At 42.7% G+C, this 21,690-nt stretch overlaps 1 protein-coding gene across 12 annotated transcripts in view; it reads left to right on the forward strand.

Annotated features, from left to right (window-relative positions):
• The first annotated feature begins 13 nt into the window (after positions 1–13).
• POMT2 (protein O-mannosyltransferase 2) overlaps positions 14–21,690 on the forward strand; it is a 39,922-nt gene continuing 18,245 nt past the window's right edge. For 10 of the 12 annotated variants that reach the window (XR_012650710.1, XR_012650713.1, XR_012650715.1 and 7 more), the window contains exons 1-16: positions 14–282; positions 955–1,039; positions 1,856–1,960; positions 3,125–3,233; positions 4,099–4,207; positions 5,933–6,092; positions 8,657–8,763; positions 9,716–9,798; positions 10,930–11,039; positions 13,131–13,197; positions 14,103–14,175; positions 16,377–16,455; positions 17,237–17,388; positions 19,101–19,192; positions 20,286–20,362; positions 21,537–21,608. Coding sequence is in view for 3 of the 12 variants with exons in the window: in XM_075030092.1 (XP_074886193.1) it covers positions 29–282; positions 955–1,039; positions 1,856–1,960; positions 3,125–3,233; positions 4,099–4,207; positions 5,933–6,092; positions 8,657–8,763; positions 9,716–9,798; positions 10,930–11,039; positions 13,131–13,197; positions 14,103–14,175; positions 16,377–16,455; positions 17,237–17,388; positions 19,101–19,192; positions 20,286–20,362; positions 21,537–21,608 (1,734 nt within the window). In the remaining 9 variants the exon portion in view is untranslated. Of the gene's footprint in view, positions 283–701; positions 880–954; positions 1,040–1,855; positions 1,961–3,124; positions 3,234–4,098; positions 4,208–5,932; positions 6,093–8,656; positions 8,764–9,715; positions 9,799–10,929; positions 11,040–13,130; positions 13,198–14,102; positions 14,176–16,376; positions 16,456–17,236; positions 17,389–19,100; positions 19,193–20,285; positions 20,363–21,536; positions 21,609–21,690 lie in introns of those variants that run through there. The other 2 variants (XM_075030093.1, XM_075030094.1) reach the window with 2 other exon arrangements.

Genomic DNA, 21,690 nt, shown 5'->3' on the forward strand with positions numbered 1-21,690 from the left:
CCGCCCGCCCCGGACTCCGTCTCCCAGGATGCGCCGCGCCCGGCCCGGTGCTGCGCGCGGCCGAGGCCCGCGGATGCCGGCGGCGGGGGGCGGCCAGGCCGAGCCGGGCCCGCGCAGCGGCCCGCTGCGGCGGCGGGAGTCCCGCCGGGTGCCGGGGGGGCCGGCGCGCCCCGCCGCCGCTGCCCCCCCTCTCGCCGCGGCTCGCCCGGCGGCGCTGGCCCTCGTCACCCTCCTCAGCTTCGCCTCCCGCTTCCACCGCCTGCCGGAGCCGCCGCACGTCTGGTACGGGCCGGGGCGGGGCCCGCGCCCCTCCGGCGGGGCATCGGCCCGGGGGCGGCGGGCCGGGCCCAAGGCCCGGGTGGCGGGTGGGTGTCCGCCTCCTCCCGGCAGGCGCCCCCCGGAAACAGCCGGCTTTCGTCGCCGCGCCCGGCCCCCGCCTCGCCCCGTTCCCCAGCAGCCGCCCGCCCCCGCCTTGCCCGGCTGGGAAGGGCTCGGTGTTTATTGCAGGCAGGCGGTGGGATGGGGGGGTCCTGGCAGGGAGGGCCGCGAGGAAGCGCTGTGCTCTCTGGCCAGCCCGGCCCCGGCCCCGGCCCCGGCCCCCGACCCGCTCTCCCCGCTGCTCTGGGGACGCGCTGCGGGGAGGGCACCGGGCCTCGAGGAGGCAGTTTCGGGGATCTGTGGGTTACAGGCTGACTCTTAACATCTCTTAGCTCGGTCTGGAATCGGGAGGGCAGGTGATGGGTTTTGGAGTGCTAATGTCAAACGCTTTAAAATGGACCCTGCCTAGAACGGCTGCAGTACTCTCCATGATTTACCAGTGAATTTAACACATTGTCTCATATCGAATGTATGGCACTAACCCTCTACATGATGAAAAGCGTGAGTAAAAAGACCTTCCTGGATTTTTTTACAGCCTTCGTTATAGCAGGTTGTATGTTTGTTTGTTTTTCCCAGTTGGGATGAAACCCATTTTGGGAAGATGGGAAGCTACTACATTAATCGGACCTTCTTCTTTGATGTCCACCCCCCTTTGGGGAAGGTAAACTGCTCTTCTGTTACATGTTTTAGAAGCCACAGGAGTGGGCCAACAAAAGTCTTCCCCTTCCTTCTGGCTGAAGGATGTGATGAGCACCAATACCTTTCCTAACTGTTGTTGGCATCGTGGTAATTTACATTCTGTACCCAGAGCCTCAACTTGCATCTTTTCTTCTTTAGGAAAATACTTTGAATATGGGAAAACAAAACAGTATTGCATGTTGGGTATTTGAAAGGCTTGAAATTACAAAATGAACGTGGCACTTAAGTGGTTTGGAGGAGAGATGTAATAGAAGCCTACAGTTCAAAGGAACCAGGTGGCTCCCGGTAGCTTGTGTGCAAATGAGATGCCAACCACAGAGGACCCTGAAAGCCTTGACTTGCTGTTCTGTAATTGAAGAACTTGTTCTAGCAACAGCGTGCAGTGTTGATGAAGGTGCACTCCTCCTGCCTCGGAAAGGTTATCTTCCTTTCAGGCTGAGTCTTCCTAAACTATAGGAATAGGGAGCTATGGGAGAATCTACAGAGACAAAATTCTCTCTGCTAAATCCCACACCTGGTATTTCTGTTGAGCTTGCAGTAATCCTTGTAGTCAGCAGCCAAAGTCCTTTTGATCCCTTCTGATTTTGGCTTTAGACAAAGGACAATGTCTATGCATGTGAATTCTGTACATAAACTCTTGTTTGGATGGTGTCTCTAAATTAAGTAGTTATCCCCTGGATTAGACTTGGCTTCTATAAAAATCTTACTTGCTGCTGGCTTGGATATTCCTTCCTCCAATGTGATTTCCCTGACCAGTTTTTTCAATTTTCCTCTTCAGATGCTGATTGGACTTGCTGGCTACCTTAGTGGATATGATGGTACCTTTCCTTTCCAAAAGCCAGGAGACAGATATGAGCAGCACAACTACATGGGAATGAGAGGGGTAAGGCTCTACAGGCTAGTATCAAACTGGTTATCTCTCCTGTGCTTTTCAGTACAGAGTGTAATGTCATAAGAACAGCTCTCCTGGATCAGATGAGAGGTCTGTTTAGCTTTGTGCCTTGTCTTTAACCTCCTTAGAAAAGTGTTATTGGTTGTATTGTGACTAAGTGTTAATGTCTGACTATGAGCAGCCAGGTAAGACAGTAAGGTGATTTTTGAGGCCAACTCTTGCTGCTGCTTAGTGGGACCATGCTCCTGAGTGGGACAGATATCTTGCCTTTTCTGCAAAGGGAACATTGCTTAGCTTGGGCTCCTGCTCACTCCGTTGTGCCTGGCTGCTCTTCTGGGGAGCCAAGGATGTCAAAAAGCCAGGATCATCCACTGCCACCTGCATTTGCCACCACCAGTGACACTGAGCTGAGTAAACTGGTGGAGTGGGGGGCAAAATTACTCTTCAGAGTGGTATTCTATTTGAAACCCTGGCTGTACTGCTCTCTAGGAAGGCCAAGAGCCATAAAACTGACAGCAGATATCATGAGCCAAAAGAAGAAACAGTGGCCAATTGCTAGTATCTAGAAAGAAGAATAAAAAGTGGGAAGGCATATTTTCTTGGTTTAGTTTCTGGGTCTCCAGCAATTCATGGTTCTAGGTTGCCCTATGCCAAAGGTGGGAGAAGTGCTAGAACCAGACATTGAAAAGAACAAATTTTACTGTGATACTGCTTTCTTTTGTTTTGATTTCTTTTTCCTCCTCAACTATCCTCAGTGTCATTTGTGTAGGGGGAGGTGATACTGGCCTACTAAAGATGTAAGGTACAGGTGTATTTTATTCTTAGATTTTGTATTCTAATGTCTTCTTAAAATAAGTTGAGTATGGTGGATGTGTAGTGCACCTACTTGACGTACCTTTTTATGAATATCTGATGTAGTCTAGCAAGAGAATGACCGACTTGTTACTGACACCTCTGCAAAACGGAGTAAGCAGCTGTCCTTCTCTGAACAGTATCTTTGTTCATTTGGCTTTTGCCTGATGTTCTTAGTCAGTCAGTTCAGCTACTGCAGCGCTTCCTGTTGTTGGTAGGTGTGGAAGATGAAGGGAAAAGGTATGGGTGCATGTTCACCTTGGGGAGGGTTATAACTTCTCCCGTGATCTTCTTTTCCTGCAGTTCTGTGCATTCCTTGGCTCCTGCCTGGTTCCCTTCGCCTACCTCACAGTGTTGGAACTGTCAAAGTCACTGCCAGCAGCCTTACTCACAGCTTGTATCCTTATTTTTGGTAGGTGTTCCTGCTACAGCAAAATTGAGCAGGTTAATTGTTCAGAGAATTTAATTTCTGGATTATCATGTGTTACCTAGCCAGGGGATATTTGGGTTAGTAGCAGAGATTCCCAAAAGCAAAGTAATTCTGTATTTTATATATGAAGCTTTTTAATTGGTGGTCCCCTTGAGAATTTTACAGTCTTGTTTATGTCATAGGTACTTCTGTTATCTGCATAACCACAGCATTGGACTACATTTTACCTCAATTTTAAGAATTTTTATAAGATGGATGGTCAGGAATGATTTTGCCCACTAGTGAAGTATTGATGTCTCCCATATGAATTATAGAGGTACTTAATAGCTTACTGCATTACTGTGGAAGAGTTCACAGTAAGAAATAAATAAAGTTCCTTGTTGAATTGAGCCAAGTGGAGAAATTAACATTGCAAATGGAGTTACCCAAATTGGGGTTTTGTGAGGATACACAGATACTGAGGCACAGAGACTTAAAATACCCAAGTCATATTCAGTTTTTCTAGGTAACATCTGAAAGATGACTTCTCCTGTAGCATCCTCTGGCACCATGCTGGTGCCTTAGTAGGTAGATCATTGCTGTCTGTAACGCTCTCCATCTGAATATGTTAGCAGCACCTCCCAAATGGTGTTTCACAGATAGTGTTGTACTGCCTGGTTTTTTTTGAGTTGGTTTTTTTTTTCCATTTGTTACCCAAGTAGAAGTTGAAATGTTCTGATCTGCTTCTGTTTCTAAAATTTCCCTTGTTTCCCTTGTCTTGACTACACTGAGGAAACTGGCTTCCTGCAATCTTACATTCACTTTAGAACCACAAGCCTTTTTGATGTTGTTGTGTGTCTTTTTGCAGATACGGGCTGTATTACTTTGTCACAGTATATTCTGCTGGATCCCATTCTGATGTTCTTCCTCATGGGAGCTGTTCTGAGTATGGTGAAATCTAACAGCTGTGCGGATAGGTAAGATAAAGATGATAATTTTGCTGAAATATAGGTACTCAGCGTTCACACAGATGAAGTACTAAAACATATCTGCCACTTGGTAGTCTGGGTGGACGGCTGAGATGAGATTGTTTCAGGAAATTTGGAGGTGAAAATGGCTCATGGTAGGGGAAAGAAATTTTTAGTATGAGGGTTTGTGGAACTGGGGAGAAAGTATTGTGGCTGGGGTAAACCAGGAGGGAGACTTAAATAGATAATTTCAGCATGAAAGGAAATATCAGCAGAAATAGTGTTTATGGAACTGAAAATCTTGAAAATGAAGGTTAAAGCTTTTTAAAACTTGGCAGGAAAGAAAGCTAGTATAGAGCGTTGTAGGTCAGAAAAGGAGGAATGAAGGATGGTTGTAACCTGTTCAAGGCTTTGCTCCTTAATGGCAGAGATATTAATTTGTTATCTTGAACCAGTCACTTTGTCTCCAGGCTGGAAAAACACAGCTTATCTGTGACTGTAATCCTATAAGCACTTACAAAATCCTGGTAACTGAGGTGAATGGTGTAATTTGTTCAGTTTAGAGAAATTGGTACCAAAAATTTGAGGGAAATACAGCCAGGATGTTTCTGAATGAAGTAGTCGAGTTGCTGATGATATGTTCTATAGACCAGTCCATGGTGGGGGGGGTGTGATTTATAGGTATTTGGATATGTCAGAAGGCTTCTTTGTGGCTGAGCTGTAGAGAATAGTTTCCCCACAATGCATCCAGAATTCAAACACATAAAAGCTTAGAATACTGTGTTATATGTGAGCAATTTTTTTTCATGAAACGTTCAAGAACTGATCATATCATATCAGTCACACTGAATCTTAATGTGACTGCAGCACACATGGCTAAAATGTAGCCTGCAGCATCATGTAGGGCCATCCAAGGCCATCCTCATCTACAACACATACCCCAGGGAGTGCAAGCACTAAGTTACAGGACAGTGTTTGATCAGCTCTGTATGCCTGACCTGAACTTATTTCTCATGTCTTAGAGCTAATCCTGTTTTCAAACTAGTGGATTTTATGCAAATAAAAAGCCAGCTCTAGCTATTGTGTTGCTTAGCAGGTCTTGGGGATTTTGTCTAGTCAAAATACAACAGTCAAGGCATCAGGAGTCAGTCAGAAAAGGATTTTAAATTCTGCTGTCATTTTTTTCTCATCTTTTCTCTGTGGTTCAATTTTAGTTTAGTTTGTAATTTGTTTGCTTTTTGCTGCAGCTTTTGTTTGTGCTTTGGGTAGATGTTTTCTGCTATGGCCTTTCTGCTTTAGGAAAAGTGGCTATACTTTTCTCCTGTTCTCCCCCATGTCCTTAGCTTTCTGAGAGAAGTAAGTTTGCATTTCATGGAGCAAAAGTCCTGTTTCTATTTTCAGACCTTCCACATGTCAGACTTTCTTCACACTAGTATTTTAGCTTGTACCTGGTGTTTATGTTCTCTCCCTCAAAGGGGAGATCTAGGGCTGTCCAGGCTTAAGTGTTGGGCCCTTCTGAAGCCTGTATCAAGGCTTCACAAGACTGTATCTGAAGCCGGTATGCTTGCAACATTCTAAAGTTAATAAAAACCTTGTCTTTCTGTTCCTCATGGGCTCCTGAGAAGATGGAATGTAATTTTGCAGGGTAACCGATTTGCTGTTTATTTTCCTGATTGCAAGTGCTCATTCATGTAGCCATAATTTATTTACTGACCTGCTCTATCTGTCCTGCAGGCCATTTTCTGCCTCCTGGTGGTTATGGCTGAGTCTGACTGGTGTGAACCTTGCTGGAGCAACAGGGGTAAAATTTGTTGGCCTTTTTGTAGTCCTCTTGGTTGGCCTGAACACGATCTATGACCTATGGGACTTACTGGGGAACCTCAGCCTGTCACTGGTGAGTGTCAGAAACTTTTCTTTATGTTAAGGGTTTGTTTTGTTTGCTTTGTAATTCTCTTAGTCTTTGACAGCCATGTAACTAGCCAAACAGTGATACTCTGTCTGCAGCAAACAGGCATCTGAGGTGGATGATGATAATTAAAGATGAAGTTTATAATGGAAAAACTATTGCCATATGTTTGAAAAAAAACAAACGCACATTAGTGGGATATAATGTCATAAGAGCACAGCAAAAAGGTTGTTTCTTTTTCCTGAGAGGAACTATTACCTTTCCAGTTGAATGAATTTTATTTCAGTCTAGGCTAAAAATGCTCATTGAGAATGACTGTACAATGGCCCCAAGCAAGATGATGTCCAACACTGTTACCTGACCTTCTGAGGAGTACGTGCTACCTGGCAGACAGGCATATCTTGCAGCACCTAGTTTGCATAAGCAGCATGAGCTCAGGCTCTGCTTCATGAGAGTACGGGGGATATAGGCCGCATAGCAGTAGCGTGTGGTAGTCCATCATGAGTCATAGGAGTGCTCTGCAACTTGCAGTCTCCATAACCAGTCCTGAGGATGAAAGCAGCCATAGCCTGCTTGATTTCACATGTATTCAGTTCTTATGAGCTTTAAGAAAATTGCTAGTGTGTTTGAGTGCCCTGTTCTAATATATTGCATTTTGTACTTGGGGACTGTGAAATCTGCTGTTTGGAGAAATACCTTGATGTACCGTTTGCTGTCTTGCAACCAGCAGGAAAACAAAATCTTCAAGCACATCTTATAAAAGTTGTTCAGTTCTCCTCTTGTCTTGGCCTCTTCTGAAGCTTGAAAATTCTATTTCTTTCACTTACTGTTTTTGTCCTGTTTGTCTCATAAACAGTGGGGGGTTGGGGGGACTTTTTCTATTCCTGCTGTGTGATTTGTTTTCTCTGATTAATGTGAATCAATATAGGCTGCAAAGATGCAATGTTCCAGCTCCAGAGAAGCACTTCTTGAGCAAAGTCAGTTAATTGCATTTGAAATGGAACAAATCCATCATGTCTAAGCTTTCTGCCAGCAGACGTCTGCACAGTGATTTCATTTGTGCTGCTGGCAGCAAAGGCAGCAAGCCCCTGAGTGTTAGAATATGTAAAGAAATTTACTGCAGAAGGTAGATGCTTTCTGAATAACTATTTGGCAACCTTGGCACTTGAGGGGGGTGGGGCAGAAAAAGAAGTGAGGATTAAACCCCTGAAAGGCTGAATAACTTATCTCTGCATTTGTTAGGAAACTACTCATGATTATTTACATGCAATGTTTTTGGGACTAATTTGATTTCTAGAATTCTCAGCTTGTCTTGGTCCACTGTTCTGGTTTGCTCAGTGCTGTCCTTCATGTGCATTGTCTTTTTTGACTTTGCATTGAAGTCTGAACCTTTTCACAATTGAAGCGTATTGTGGTCATTTTGAGCAGGGAACTGAGATTAGTTCAGGTGCCTCTCCACTGCATAAATTTGGTTATGTACCATCAATCAGCATTTTTACAAGTGCCCAGTGGTTAAGTGTTCTGCTGAAGTACTTGAGCTGAGCAACTGTTTCCTTTGTTGACTTCAGTAAGTTCTTAGTTTTGTAATGTGTTCAGCTCTTTTTCCATTGCTTCTGAAATCTTTGGATCTGGTATTCAGGGATGGAGAATGATTAGCTTAATGATTGTGTGATAGGTACCATGTAAAAAAAAATATGGAGGATAGCAAGTACATCTACCTTTATCTGCTTTGAAGTTAGATGGGGACATTTAGCAAACCATTTTTCCTATTTAAGTGTTTTCTTCTCCCACAGCTATTTATTACCCACCTTGTATTTTACATTACCACCGGCAGTGTCAGTAGGATGTGAATATGTAATTGCTTCTTGTGCATCTGTGTACAAACTGCCTTTCCAAGTGGTTTAAATGAAATACTCTGCTTTCAGCTGAAACACTCATAGGTTTTGCTGCTGACTTTTCTGTAACTTCTGACTGAGCAACAGAAGTTGCAGTGTGAGAGCATCCTCGCTAACGTGAGCTGGTTTCTGTGAATGAAGCATATCTAGGTCCCCAAGCAGTCCTGGTTACATTGACGTTTGCATAGGGCGCCTTGTTGGGAGAACAAGTTTTCATTTTTCCTTTTGCTTAGCTTTGACAGTTACTATTCTGGAAGCTATCTCCTTGCTGTGATTTTGTGTCAAGATGTGTACCACTGACAAACAAGTTAAGGTCCTTGTTTTCAAAGTATTGTCAATGGGAGCTGCCCAACCTCCTTTGCCAAAATTAGGGATGCTCAGCACTTTGGAAAGTTAAACTGTCCTATTGCCTGGTTTTGTCTTCCTCCCAGGACCCCAAATTTTCAAGGTACCACAGCTCCAGCTTTTGGAGATGTACAGCATGGTCTGCCTAAGCTTTTTACCTCTGTCTAGGCCTTTTTGAGGTAATTCTGCAGCCTGCTGAGCTTGCTTGCATGGCAAGCTCCAGCTATAGGACTACTGCTCAGAGTCCTGTTAAGTAAGGTGTGGAGTTGCTCCTGCAGCTGCACTGTTTGATCCAGGTTGTGTTTGTTACAGGTGATGTTTGGGAAGCATTTACTGGCTCGTGTACTCTGCCTCATCCTGCTCCCGCTTGCCCTCTACACGGCTATGTTTGCTGTTCATTTTACAGTATTAAATAAAAGGTATTTCACAGTGTTTTCTCCAGAAGAAGAATTGCTTGTCTTTACTTTGAATTAAAGGTTATTGATTATGGATTTCTCCACTTTCAGTGTCAGAAACACAGCCACAAGCTGTGTCTTTGTTTAATTCCCTTCCCAGACTGCTGCATTGTTCTTACAGAAAGGCTCTGGCCAAGCTGGCAGTGAAACTGAATTTGAGCTTGAGACTTTCTGAAATGCCAAGCAAGTATCCTAACCAAACTCTCTGTCTCCTTTTTTTCCTCTCTTTCCTGGACCTGGAAATGTCTCAACTCAGTTCTTTTTCTTTTTGTTTAAAAAAAAAAAAAAAGGCATTACATTCCTGAAAAATGTTTTGGCTGTGATTAAAAACGTAACTCTGAGTGTTCCCAAAGGGAGGACTCTTCTCTGAATGCCTGCAACCAGGGGATGCTTTTTATGTGGAAAGAGCACAACAGCTATTAAAATGGCCAAGTAATGTTTTTCTGTATGCCAGCATTAAGAGATAAGGTGAATAAGCATTTCACTATTAAAAAAAAAATATTAAATCTGTTATTTTTCAGTTTGTCAACTGGTCTTACCACTAACCTCTTAGCAGAAATGAGACTTAAGGAACCACAGAGAGGCTTTATTGTATCTAATCTGATAGTGGGTCAGTTTTTTTGTCATAAGAACATCTCCAAAAATAGTTGATGGTGCTTTGTGCAGTGCCAGCGTGTACATTTTTTGTGACCTCAAGTCCTTGCAGCTCTGGACAATTTTCTGCAAGACTGTATCTGCTATGATTCACAACATTAGAGTTGTGTGCATCTAAGGGAACTGCAGTCATTCCTGTCCTGATGCCATGTCTGGATTTATTGTTTTCCTTCTGTAAAAACAATTTGGTAATGTGTGACAGAGCTTTGTACGCCTGTTTTGCCAGACTTTGAATTGTTACATTCTTTATTCTCTTTTGTAGCGGTCCTGGGGATGGTTTCTTCAGTTCAGCATTTCAGTCCCAGCTGATCGGGAACAATCTTCATAATGTCTCCGTTCCAGAGCGTGAGTGTCCAAAGGAATAAACCACTTTGAGTGTTATCAATGTAGGTGGGATTTTAAATAGAAACAGTGTCTCCTGTGACTTAGTGCAGGACAGTGCACATTATGCCTTCATGGTCATAGTCAGATCCATGCTGTTCCTCTGTGCAGTTTTATGTATTGACAGAAAAGAAAAAGGCTGAAAATAACACCATGTTTAGTGTGTGGTCACTAGCCGTTCCTCATATTCCTTCTAGAGGGAAAGATGCCATTTTGAGGAATTTGACAGTTTTGTGTGCATGCATCTTGTTATTTTTTGGCCTTTATGTTGCTTGAGACAACAAAAAGAGATTTGTCCTGTTCACCTTAGGTTTGTAGGTGTTCAGATGTGGGATTTGTTTTCAAAATACGTGTAAATGAAACCTATCAACTCCTTTGTGACACAGTGTGGCCCTGGTTCAGCTGTGTTGTGCTCAGCATGTGTACAGATTTAGGGGAAAGATGACTCTGTGGTTGTTCCCTAATCCTCAGGTTGGCTGGGGGCTACTGAGCCTTTAATATGGTTTAGCTTTCCGATTACTTCAGCTTTTCTCTGGCTGTTCCCTGCTTCAGAGCTGCTACAGGGAGAGCATAAAGTTTGTTCTCCAAGACTGTTCTCTCACTTGTGTTGGGAGGCTATGAAGGGAGGTGTCTTAAGCCAGGTTGTCAGCTCTGCTATCTGATAGCTGAGCTTGCCTCCCTTCCCTCTTGTATTGCTGTAGGGATTGGGCAATGGAGTGCTTCACAGTCATCACATGTTTTTTCAAACTAGATCATATTTTAATTTGACCATATACTCTTATGGAAAGCTATCTCAAACCTCTCATTATTGAAATCACATACAAAAGAACTAGCGCTTCTGTTTATGTTAAAACTAGGTGGGAGAATTTTAAGTGTTTCAGCCAAACGTTATGTAACGGTTTTACTGAATCATGGTTGGGGATGGAAGATAAGCCTGCAACGAGCTGTGTGGAGTAATGTGTCAAACGGGAAATGAGCTTTCATCAAAACAAAGCAGAAGAATGCATGCCTAATCGGAGCACTGCAGACTAGCTGGGGGGGGATATTTATAGGAGAGCTGCCTTATGCCTTTTATCCTCCTTCCTTCCCGTGTAGACTTGGCATATGGGTCTGTGGTCACAATGAAGAACCTTCGGATGGCAGGGGGATACCTTCACTCCCACTGGCACCTCTACCCGGAGGGCATTGGGGCTCGCCAGCAGCAGGTTAGTGTGCTGCAGTAGTACTGCCTCTGACTACGATCGTCAACTCGCTTCCATTGCACTTAGCATTAGGGGCTGTTGTGAAAAGAGCTATATATTTACTCAGCACCTGTAACCCTCTCAGTGCCACAGCTGTACACTTGGCTTCAAGGTCTGAGTAAAAAGGATGTTTGAAGAGAGCCTGCCACATTGCACCAGAGGGGTGACTTAGAGTAACAAGTCTTCATTGTAGTAGCAAGACCACCCTCCATAGACGGAAGCCAAGAGGACTTAAAAATAATCTTCCATAATGAAAGTGCTGTTGTTTCTTCAAGGAAGGCTGTAAAACTTATGTTTGAACCAAATTACTTACAGGTTTCATTGCTGTGTTTTAAAAGCACAGAATAGGACTGCTGTGTGTTGTTTTCACTCCTGCCACTGGCCTTTATGACCTTACATGGATTACTCTCCTTCTGTGCTTTGCTTTCCTCATCTGTCACCAAAGAATTTGTAAGGCTTTGCTCATTAAATTAGATATCTGTACATTTGTAAGCTAGCCATAATGAAAGTATCTGAACTAAGGGCTTCTGATTAAATGATTAAGCAATAAATCAAAGTAAAAATCAGAAATCATGTAACTGGCTAATTAAGTAGTACAAAAATTAAATTAATTTCTTATTTTTGTCCATCATCATGCAGCTTCATAAATCTTTGCAGCTTCTGCAGCTTTCCCAAGATGTATTTTGCAGTTTGCATGTTAGTGTCTAAAAATTGTTCTGAGTTCCTTGAAAGAAAGTTGCCAGAGAAAAACAAGTGTTTGTTTTTTAACTCCCTTCAGTCTCTGTGGTGAGGAAGAAGTTTTCAGAAATTAAAACTTTGTCTCAATCTTCTTTTCCTGCTGTTCTTCCCAACTGAAAGTCCTAATAAACATCAATGTCACATGAGAGTATTACCATAGATGAAGATGTCATACCAAAACTGGCTCAAGGATAGGCAAAATTCAAGTACAGAGCATGCTTTATGACACTAAAAGCAGGGAGGGGGGATTTGGAGAGGACACTGATGGGAGTTTCCTTGAGGGTAAGTGGGAAAGGGTGGAGATTTCCGCCTCTGTGCTCCCTGTCCTGGAGGTAGGACAAGGGTAGGGTGCTGGGAGGTTTTGGGGGCTGTGGAAAGGGGAAAGGATTTTAGAACTTGGAGGAGATTTAGGAGGAAAAGAAGGAGGTAGTGATCTCTCTGCCTTCTCCTTTCCCTCCTCTCCTGATGACATGACCTCAAGGTATGAGGTTACACCTCCAGCTCTCCCTTTTTCTCCACCCTCAGACACTCCTGTATGTTCTGCCTCTCACCTACCTACTGGGCTGTCTGCTCCCACCTGAGTGGGAGGCACAGGTCTGGGACTGGGCTAGGGTCCCACTGAGCAGGGCTTGCTGCTGCCAGAAGAGGAGAGTGAGCAAAGTGGGTGCAGTTCCTCAAGCTGCTCGGGAAGGTTGTCCTTGGGAGCAGCACCTTGGGGCCAGGTGGCCTCCCTGCCCATGGTAGCAGTAGGAGCAGTTACTCTGTGTGAGGCTGAGCAGGCTGGCAAGGATTAGCTGGGTAGCATGTGCAGCTTTAACAGTTGATCCCTGAATCCTTCTTACCTTGCCTGGATCTTTTGGCAGAAGTATTATGGTTGTCACAGGCAACCTGTTGTCATAAATCTCTACCAGTGACACCTGTCTGTAAAGCCAGTGCTGTTTCCATCTCCTGGTGCTGGTGCTGGTCAGTGATTATTCAAAAAGTTAAGGTTTGGATATCCTGTTGTTGTAGAAGGAGCCTCTGAAGTAGGGTGAGAGGAGGTTAAGCTGTATGGTTGGAGGCTGTTCCTCGTGATGTTTGTGAACTGCCATTAGGTTTAGTGCTCCTGACTGGACGAGCTATACACTGAATAAAAGGTGTGATCTGGGTTAAGGAGTGGCCAGTAACTGACCTTCCAGGGGGCACTATCATAAAAGTCATCCCAGGGTTTCTTTGTTATTGGTGCATTCATTTGGGACTTCGATTTGCTGGCAAATGTGTGTGTGCTATCACCAGCTTTTTTCTTGTTTGGTAAAATAATTTATCCTGTGCTTTCAGGTCACTGCCTACTTACATAAAGATTCAAATAACCTCTGGATTATAAAGAAACATGATTCAGATACAGGTAACAAATACCAATAAAGTGCCTTTTATAACTGCTGCTTCAGTTTTTCAGTTAAATATTGTGATTTCCCTCCAGGGCAAAGTATCCTTCATGGGTATGGGTGGGAAAGCAGGAAAAAGAAGGGGAATCTGGCTCCATGTTGATTAATGCTGTTTGTGTCTACTGTGTTTCTGGTTTTTCTCCAGATTGTACAGCTGAAGTAAATAAGCTTTTCTCAGCTGAAGGTTGCATTGACAACTTTTCAGCTAGGTAGGGCTGCAAATAACAAGAGAGGAAATTAATCTGAACTCAGTTAATATTTTGTGGAATCTGTTATTGTGGCTATGGGTCCTGGAGAAGTTGGGTCCTGGTATGTTCCGATACATTGTATTCAACTGATTTGCATGGATGCTTGCTTGGGACAAGATAAGAGTACTGAACTTGAGGATCTATGGTTTGTACATATATCTGTTGTTTTAGAATATCATATAGTGTAAGCTGAGGCATGTTTGGTCTGGCAGAGTTTCCTTTCTTCACCTGCAGCATGTGTATATAAAAATTAAGAAGAACTGTCTAAACAACAAGAAATGCAAATAACCTAGATATAACAAAATTATAATCAGTGTTGCAAGAGTAATTTTATAGTTCATGAAATAAAAAAAATATATATATAGTTTTGGTGTTCAGTTAGCCTGACCAGGCATCCTCTTTATGTAAGAGCAGTATGAGCTGCTTGGAGCCATGTTCTTTGGCGTAGCCTTCAGGGCTGATCTTTAAACTAGAGCAGTGGTTTACACTAGCCTTAGAGTCGACACAAATTAGTTTGCCTTGTATTGTCTGCTTGAGGCATGAGCATTCCCAAGAAACTTTTGAAGAGCCTGATATGTTTGTCAGTGCATTGATGTGATTAGTTTGCTTTCCTTCAGCAGATCCGTCAGCCCCCTCGAGCCCTGTGGAGTTTGTGAGGCACGGAGATATTATTCGTCTGGAACATAAAGAGTAAGGATGATTTATGGGATTCAAAGAGATTGTGTGATTGAATAGAACTGGTGGGAGATTTGTCCTGCTAGAGACTACATGGTTAGGCCAGCACAAGCAGGTTGTGTGTCAGAGGTGTCTGTATATCTGCATTTCCAGTGTGGGGTTTGTGGAGTTTTTCTTCTATGGTTTGTTTTGAAGGGTGTCTGTTAAATGGGAAACTTTTAACAGAACCACACAACTTCATTAGAAATACCTACCTAAGCAGCAGAGGGATTTGTTCAGCTGTGTGAGGTGCAATATTAAGGGTAACTCTTCTGCAAAGAAACAATTTCAAAACTCTCATTCTTTTGCTTGTCCCTGCTCTCTTTGAGTTTTCTAGGCAAATAGTGTGGGGTTTTTTGTCAGTGTACTGCAAGTGTCCTGTTCCTATGTGTATAGGCAGTATCCACTGGCTGAAGTTCTCAACAACACCGAGATCACAGCAGTGAAACACTTTGAACAAAAATGTCAGCTGGTGCCTTCCCTCTCTGTAGGGCATGCCTGAGAAGAACCAGGGGAACCCTAGTGACTTGATATTTAATCTTCATCTAGTCTAATGTCACCATGCCACAGTGCTCTGTGCTGTCATGGCTTTGATTTCTTAACAGAAGCTCTAAACTTGTGAACCTGGAAATCATGTCATGTTGTATTCAGTATTGCGTGTTCACAAATAATTGCATAGGTTTCCAAAATGATTTTAAGATTTTGTCATGGTTTAACCCCAGCCAGCAACCAAGCACCACGCAGCCGCTCACCCACTTGCCCCACAGTGGGATGGGGGAGGTAATCAGAAGGGTAAAAGTGAGAAAACTCGGGGGTTGAGATAAAGACATTTTAATAGGTAAAGCAAAAGCCATGGGCACAAGCAAAGCAAAACAAAGAATTCAATCACCACTTCCCATTGGCAGGCAGGTGTTCAGCCATCTCCAGGAAAGCAGGGGTCCATCACGCGTTATGCTTGCTTAGGAAGACAAACGCCATCACTCTGAACGTCCCCCCCCCCTTCCTCCTTCTTCCCCCAGCTTTATAAGCTGAGCATGACGTCATATGGTCTGGAATATCCCTTGGGTCAGTTGGGGTCAGCTGTCCTGGCTGTGTCCCCTCCCAACTTCTTGTGCACCCCCAGCTACTCGCTGGTGGGGTGGGATGAGAGGCAGAAAAGGCCTTGACTCTGTGTAAGCACTGCTCAGCAGAAATGAAAATATCCCTGAATTATCAACACTTTTCAGCACAAATCCAAAACACAGCCCCATACTAGCTACTGTGAAGAAAATTAACTCTATTCCAGCCAAAATCAGCACAGATTTGAAAAAACAAAAAACAAAAAAACCCCATTGAATTTGGGATGTTACTATCAAATATATGATAATGAAGGCGATAAAATCTTGATTAGGCAACACTGGTTAGGTCTTGACTAGGTCTCCAGAATGGGAGGTGAAACTGCAGTGCTGCAGCAAAGATCCAGCAGATGGCTCCCATCTCCTTGTGTATGAACCTTATGCAGTGTGGGCAGCGGGTTTCTGTGCAGATAAGGATGGGCTGGATGCAGCTGTATTGTTGGCGGGGGTGGTTCATTTTCTGAGTGTTTTTATGAAGGACTGACCAGGATATGGCTAGGTTTTTCTGGTTGCCTCAGTTAGCAGTCCCTGCTGGGGCAGGAGGCTGTTTGTCTGCACCGTGTGTAGCTGGTGCTGATGGGGGGTCAGTGATTCCCACCTCAGTAAATCTGTGCCTGACTAAATGGTACAATCTTTCCCCTCAAAAGCAAAATTGATAATCAAGAGAGGTCAGAATATTGCTTCTTGCAAGAGCAGGACTGTCCCACCTTTACTCTTCATTTAAAAAAAAAAAAACAAAAACCAACAAAAAACCAAACCAAAACCAACAATGTTTTTTCTGCTTGGAGGTGGTGGATTGTAGCTTGAGGGTTGGATTTCTGCATGCCGTCCTCCTTTTCCAGCACTGCCCAGTGTGGCATAAGCTCAGAGTTGCATGGTGGGAAGTGACAGTTACTCTCTGTGGCCCCCCGTCGCTGTTAAGGCTGCATCCTGCCCTGCCCTTAGCTGGAATTCAGTGGTCAAAGCGCTGGCAGCTCTCTGAATGGCTCAAACGAAAGTTCATATCACAAATTTACTGAGACATAAAAACAAAACAAGGTTTGACTTTAAATTTCGTTTCAGAACTTCTAGAAATCTTCACAGTCACCAGCATGAGGCTCCCCTGACAAGGAAACATTTTCAGGTCACTGGCTATGGAATAGTAAGTGAATGGCAAGATAAAACAAAAGCTCCTTCTTTTGGGGAGAGTTCATACCATGCCAAGGGGATTTATTCTTGCTTTTTTAGTTTGTTAGCCAAGGTGATAGATGTACATCTACCATACTGGAGGAAAAACTGATTTAGTATGAAATAGCTTATCTCATGTTTAAGGTCTATTTAATGTGAACACAGACAAGGAAATAATTTAAGCTTTTACTGCCAGTCTAGCTTTGGCAGCATTCAACTCCAGAAATGCCAAATTGATCAACCTTGAAGTTGCTCTGACAAGTATTATTTTATGTATTTGGCCTTGTCACATAGACAAGTGCCTTTTTTTGACAGAATGATGACAGAATTTTGAATCATGAAAATGAAATCTGCTTTGAGGGCTGAATTTCCAAACGCAAGGGGCTGTTGCCTAAACCCTTTTGTGAAGCAGCCAAGTTACCCCTGTTTAAAAAGTAACTCTGAGCCACAGTCAAGTATGAATTGGAAGCAAAAAAATTTAAGGTTGGCAAGATAAAAACATATTTGAGTAGTTGCTCATGTCTAGAATCATCTCTTCCTGATGGGGAATCTCTTGTGTGAAGTCTGAATGAGAGTAGCCTGGGTTCCTTTGTTTTGCTTTGCCACCATTAGAGTTTCAGAAGTTCCTATTTGCAGTGCTTCAATCCTGTAGTTTTTTTGGTTAGGTGTTTTCTTGTTTGTTTGTTGTTTTTGTTTGGGTTGTTTGTGTGTGTGGTGGTGTCTTTTTCTAGTCCTGTGGTATGTTCTCATGATAGAATGGAACAGGAGACTCCAATGATTTCTGGCGGATTGAAGTGGTGGGCAGAAAGACTGGGAAGCTCATCAAAGTCCTACGGAGTCAAGTCCGGCTAACCCATGTGGCCACAGGGTGTATATTGGGCTCTTCTGGAAAGACGCTGCCAAAATGGTAAATAGCTTGTAATCCCCCTCCACCCTTGCACAACCTTGAGCTGACATGTTTCTTTGCGCAATGGTACTTCTAAACTAAGCAATAACCACATTTCTTCCATTTCTTTATCTTTAAAAGAATAAAAAAGTAACTAGCAGGTACTAAAAATATAACCAGAGGGGAAGATCTGGGTTAGGGTTATGCAGCCTGTTACAGTGAAGGTATACAGCTCTGAAAAATAATATCCCTTACTAAGAGATCCAGGAGTGGCATGGGTGTAGATTTTTGTCATCTGCTAAGTCCAGGAAGTGATGACAGACGTGTTCTTCAAGGCCCATTTTATTCTTGGGGTTCACAAAAATTGCTAGAAACTGGGGCAGTTCATGCTGTTCCTTACCATAATCCTCCAAATTTCTTTTTATTTCATTAATTTATTTTGTGGTTGGAAGACCTTCTGCCATTTTTGCATGCAGTGTCTGAAGAGAGGGCAACAGTAACAAGCTGCTATTAGCAGGGGTTGTGATTTAATATGTCCTTGAATTATATATCTTCATCATTAAAATGAGGTGACATCCAGACTAATGCCACAAAGCTGTATCTACAAAGTATCTACAAAGCTGTACTGTGTGGGATGCTAACATGGATCCTGAGGCAGCAGGCTGTGCACTCATGTTGCTTTTGTTTCCAGAGCAGCCTCCGTTACTGCTAGCTTAGGTTTCCCTTCACTGTGTTATGGTAAAAAGGGCTTCTAAGGAATCCTGTGGATGCTGAATCATAGTGAGTGCAGGCAGATACCTCTGGTGACTGCCTGATCAGTAATGCAAGTGCCAGTTAGACTTTACCAGTAAAACTGGGCTCATGGGTAAATAATATGATTGGTTTTAAAAAAAACAAATCACCGCCTCTGTCAACAGCATTCAAGAAAGGGGCTATTTTCCCTGCCCCCCCAACACAAACTTACCCTGTGAATGAAGTTACTGCCACAAAATATTGATGGCATTGAGAGCTGAGAGGAAAAATACTTGTTAACTGCAAATAAGGATGGCTAGTGTATATTGGATTATTTTTTTTTTAAAGGAATTTAAAGGTGAGTAATCACTGTCCTTCAGAGAATTAAGTGTTGATTAATTAATGGAATTAATTAATTAGTGGAGTTAAGTCTACTAAGTGGTGATTGGTAGAAAATTCCTTATTAATCTGTCACATTACTGCAGGGTTTGATGCACTTTCTCCCAAAGTGTTTGATGTGACCTGCTAGAAATAGGGTGAAAGACTAAACGAACAGTTGGTGGCATCCTCTAAAGTCATTCTTCTGTTTCTGTAATGCAGTTGCTGTAGGCATAGATTGACTTAAATTAACGATGGTGATTTTCTTCTGGAGAGACTGTAAGGATTGACTTGAAGTAGTCTTTAGTTGTTGATGTGCGTCATCTTCAAAAATCCCACTGCTTGTGTATGGACCTAGGTTTTTTTCGTTTAGATGCCCAAAGTTAGAAATGTGGTTCAAATATTCAGTAGAATGTTGATGTTGGCTGTCTTGCAAATCTCTTTTGGTTTCTACATGGTGCTTAGAGCATGTAAGAGTATGTAAGTATGCAGCTGCTGGGGTTGGGTGGTATGGTAAGTCTTATGAGAAAGTATAAAGCTAAATGGGGAAAAAATCAGACATGAACTGAAAGTACTGAGTCATCTTTTGTGGGGTGGTGGCTAACTGTTCTGCTGTTCCTCAGGGGTTGGGAACAAGTGGAAGTCACCTGCACACCATACCTGAAGGAGACTCCCAATTCCCTCTGGAACTTTGAAGATCATATTAACCCTAAGTGTAAGTCATTTATTTCCTTTTCCTTTGAGAGTGTATCTTGGCTTGCTGTTAAAGGAAGGGGTGAGCTATCAGATGGCAAGAATTCAGTGTTTGGAATTTGTGTGTTCTTTCCCAACTCAAGCACAACTTTGCTGAACTTGGGCCAGTTGTTCAGAGATGTATAGCCTTTTTCTACTTCACTGTTTGTACTTTAAGTTGGTGATAATGCTTCAAGTGTAGTGGAAGTATAAAGACTTTAAGGATTTTGAGATCTTCATGGGTAACAAAAGCGTGAAGTTTTATAGGCACTCCAGTACAGGCTGTTATTTTTGACATCATTGGTTTAATTGGGAATTACTGTCATCGATACGAGTATGTTGTATATACTTCAATGATTTTTTTTTAAAAGTTAGGATCCACCCTGTTCTGGTGTATTTTTTTCCCTTCTCTTACCAGGGGCATGCTAAATAATGACTTTGCAGTACCATCAAGAAATGAATAGAAATGTGATAGAGAACTAAGTTTGCCAGTAATGACAGATGGGCCTTGCAGCCTCATCCAGGAGTTAGATATGTGTTACAGCCTCATTTGGCCTGAATTATTCGATATAATTTTCATCCCATGAATTGCAGATGACTTGGGCTGAGTTCTGAGTTATTAAAAAAACCTAGTGTTCATCCTTTCAGAGCGACTGTATGCAAACCAAAGGAGAGAAATCCTGGGCTGTTGACTTGATAGAGTTTCCTTGTCTGTTGTAATGCATTTTACATTCCCACACTCATGGCTCATTTACAGATAAACAGTAGCCTATGGACAATATGTCTCTAATTTCAGCTAGAAAAACAAATCTGTTTATTTCATGGGCTTTTGTCTATTTCTCTTGCTCCTGGAAGTAAAGGAGGAAATCTAGGAGTACATCAGTTGTGAAATTCACTGGGGGATACTTTTGACTGCAAGCCTCTGTGTTTAGAATATGAATTAATTGCATAGGAAATTTAAAAGAGGTGCTAGAAGCAGATTTGTCACAGGAGGAGAGAGTTTAGTTTATTATGAATGAGGCAAATAAAAGTAAATCATACAGACTTCTAATCTATTTTTCTCTCTTTTTCTAAAGTGCCCAATATCAGCCTGGATGTCTTGAAGCCCTCTTTTGCAGAAATTCTGCTAGAATCCCACATGGTTATGATCCGGGTAGGATATCATTAATTCTAGATTATAACTTTCTTCCTCCTTTCTCTTGCATCAAAAAGAAACAGCATTTTCTGAGATAATCTGGGTGATGGCTGCAAGCTAGGGCAGAATTTACATGCCCCAGCAACCTACTTGAATTTATACTTAGAAAAAGGGGTGGTCTTGCAGCTAAATCTTCGAAAGGTTTGGAAGCCTTGGGCTTGGTGCCTGGCTCTGCTGTTGGTGTGATCTAGCTACAACCTAGTTACGTAATCCTTCCACTACTGAAATCTGGTTCTGTAAAGGAGAGTTGGAAATTTTCCCTACCCTACTGGAAAGTTTTAAAGTTAAATTAGTATTTGTGAGGCAGCACGATAACTGTGGTCAGAGTTGGGAAAATTAGCTAAACAGATACTTAGGAGAACAGCAAATGTTTGGATTGAAAATGGAAAACTTCTAATTTTTTTTTTTTTTTAATTCATTGAGGTGCTGTGTTTTCTGCTTTCCTCTTCCCTATTTATCCCTGAATATAAAAAAAAAAAAGAGCTGGATTTAATATTTTCAAGATGGACTGCTCTTGTGGTCTTTCCCCATGATTGTTCTTTGTGCTCTTGGCCACAGCACTTCTGCTTCCAGCTCCTCAACCCTTTGTCTGAAGAATGAGAAGTTACTATTTTGAGAAAGAGTCTAAGGTTTTATTTGCTACTGTTTGTAAAGCTCTTCTCAGATCCTTAAGAGAAAGAAGGTAGTCAAGCAAATCATTATTAATGCTAAGCATTTCCATGGCAACCACTGATAATGCTGTCTCAGGTAAGGAAGTACCTGTGTGAGTTTCCATGGAAATAATCTTTCTGAGGCTTTTTTTCAGAGTGGAGGGAAACCTGTCAGAGTAGTCTCTTAATGAACAGAGGTCTTGCTTATGCAACATGTGTCCTCATTGACAGAAAAGGTGGAGAAGAGAAATGAGAGAATGCTGCCTCTAATGGTACCCAAAGAACATTTTCACTTGTACAGTAATATTAAAACATCCATTGTCCACATTGTGGCCATCTCCAGAAGATGATGTGCTTATGTAGTCAGAAAACAGCTTTACTCAGGAAGAGTATTCATGTATTTTTGTGTACCCAGACATTTCTGGGCAGGCTTTGCAGCATAACTGCCTGCTCATTTAAATTTTATCTTGACTTATATGTAGGGAAACAGCGGCCTCAAACCAAAGGACAATGAAGTTACATCCAAACCTTGGCACTGGCCCATCAACTACCAGGTATATTGATCAATCCACCTTCCTGTTTTCAAGTGCTTTTGCTGTGCTTCTTGAAGCATAGCACCTCTTAATGGCACTGAAG

Source organism: Buteo buteo, chromosome 6, assembly GCF_964188355.1.
Source record: "Buteo buteo chromosome 6, bButBut1.hap1.1, whole genome shotgun sequence".
Lineage (NCBI taxonomy): Eukaryota > Metazoa > Chordata > Aves > Accipitriformes > Accipitridae > Buteo > Buteo buteo.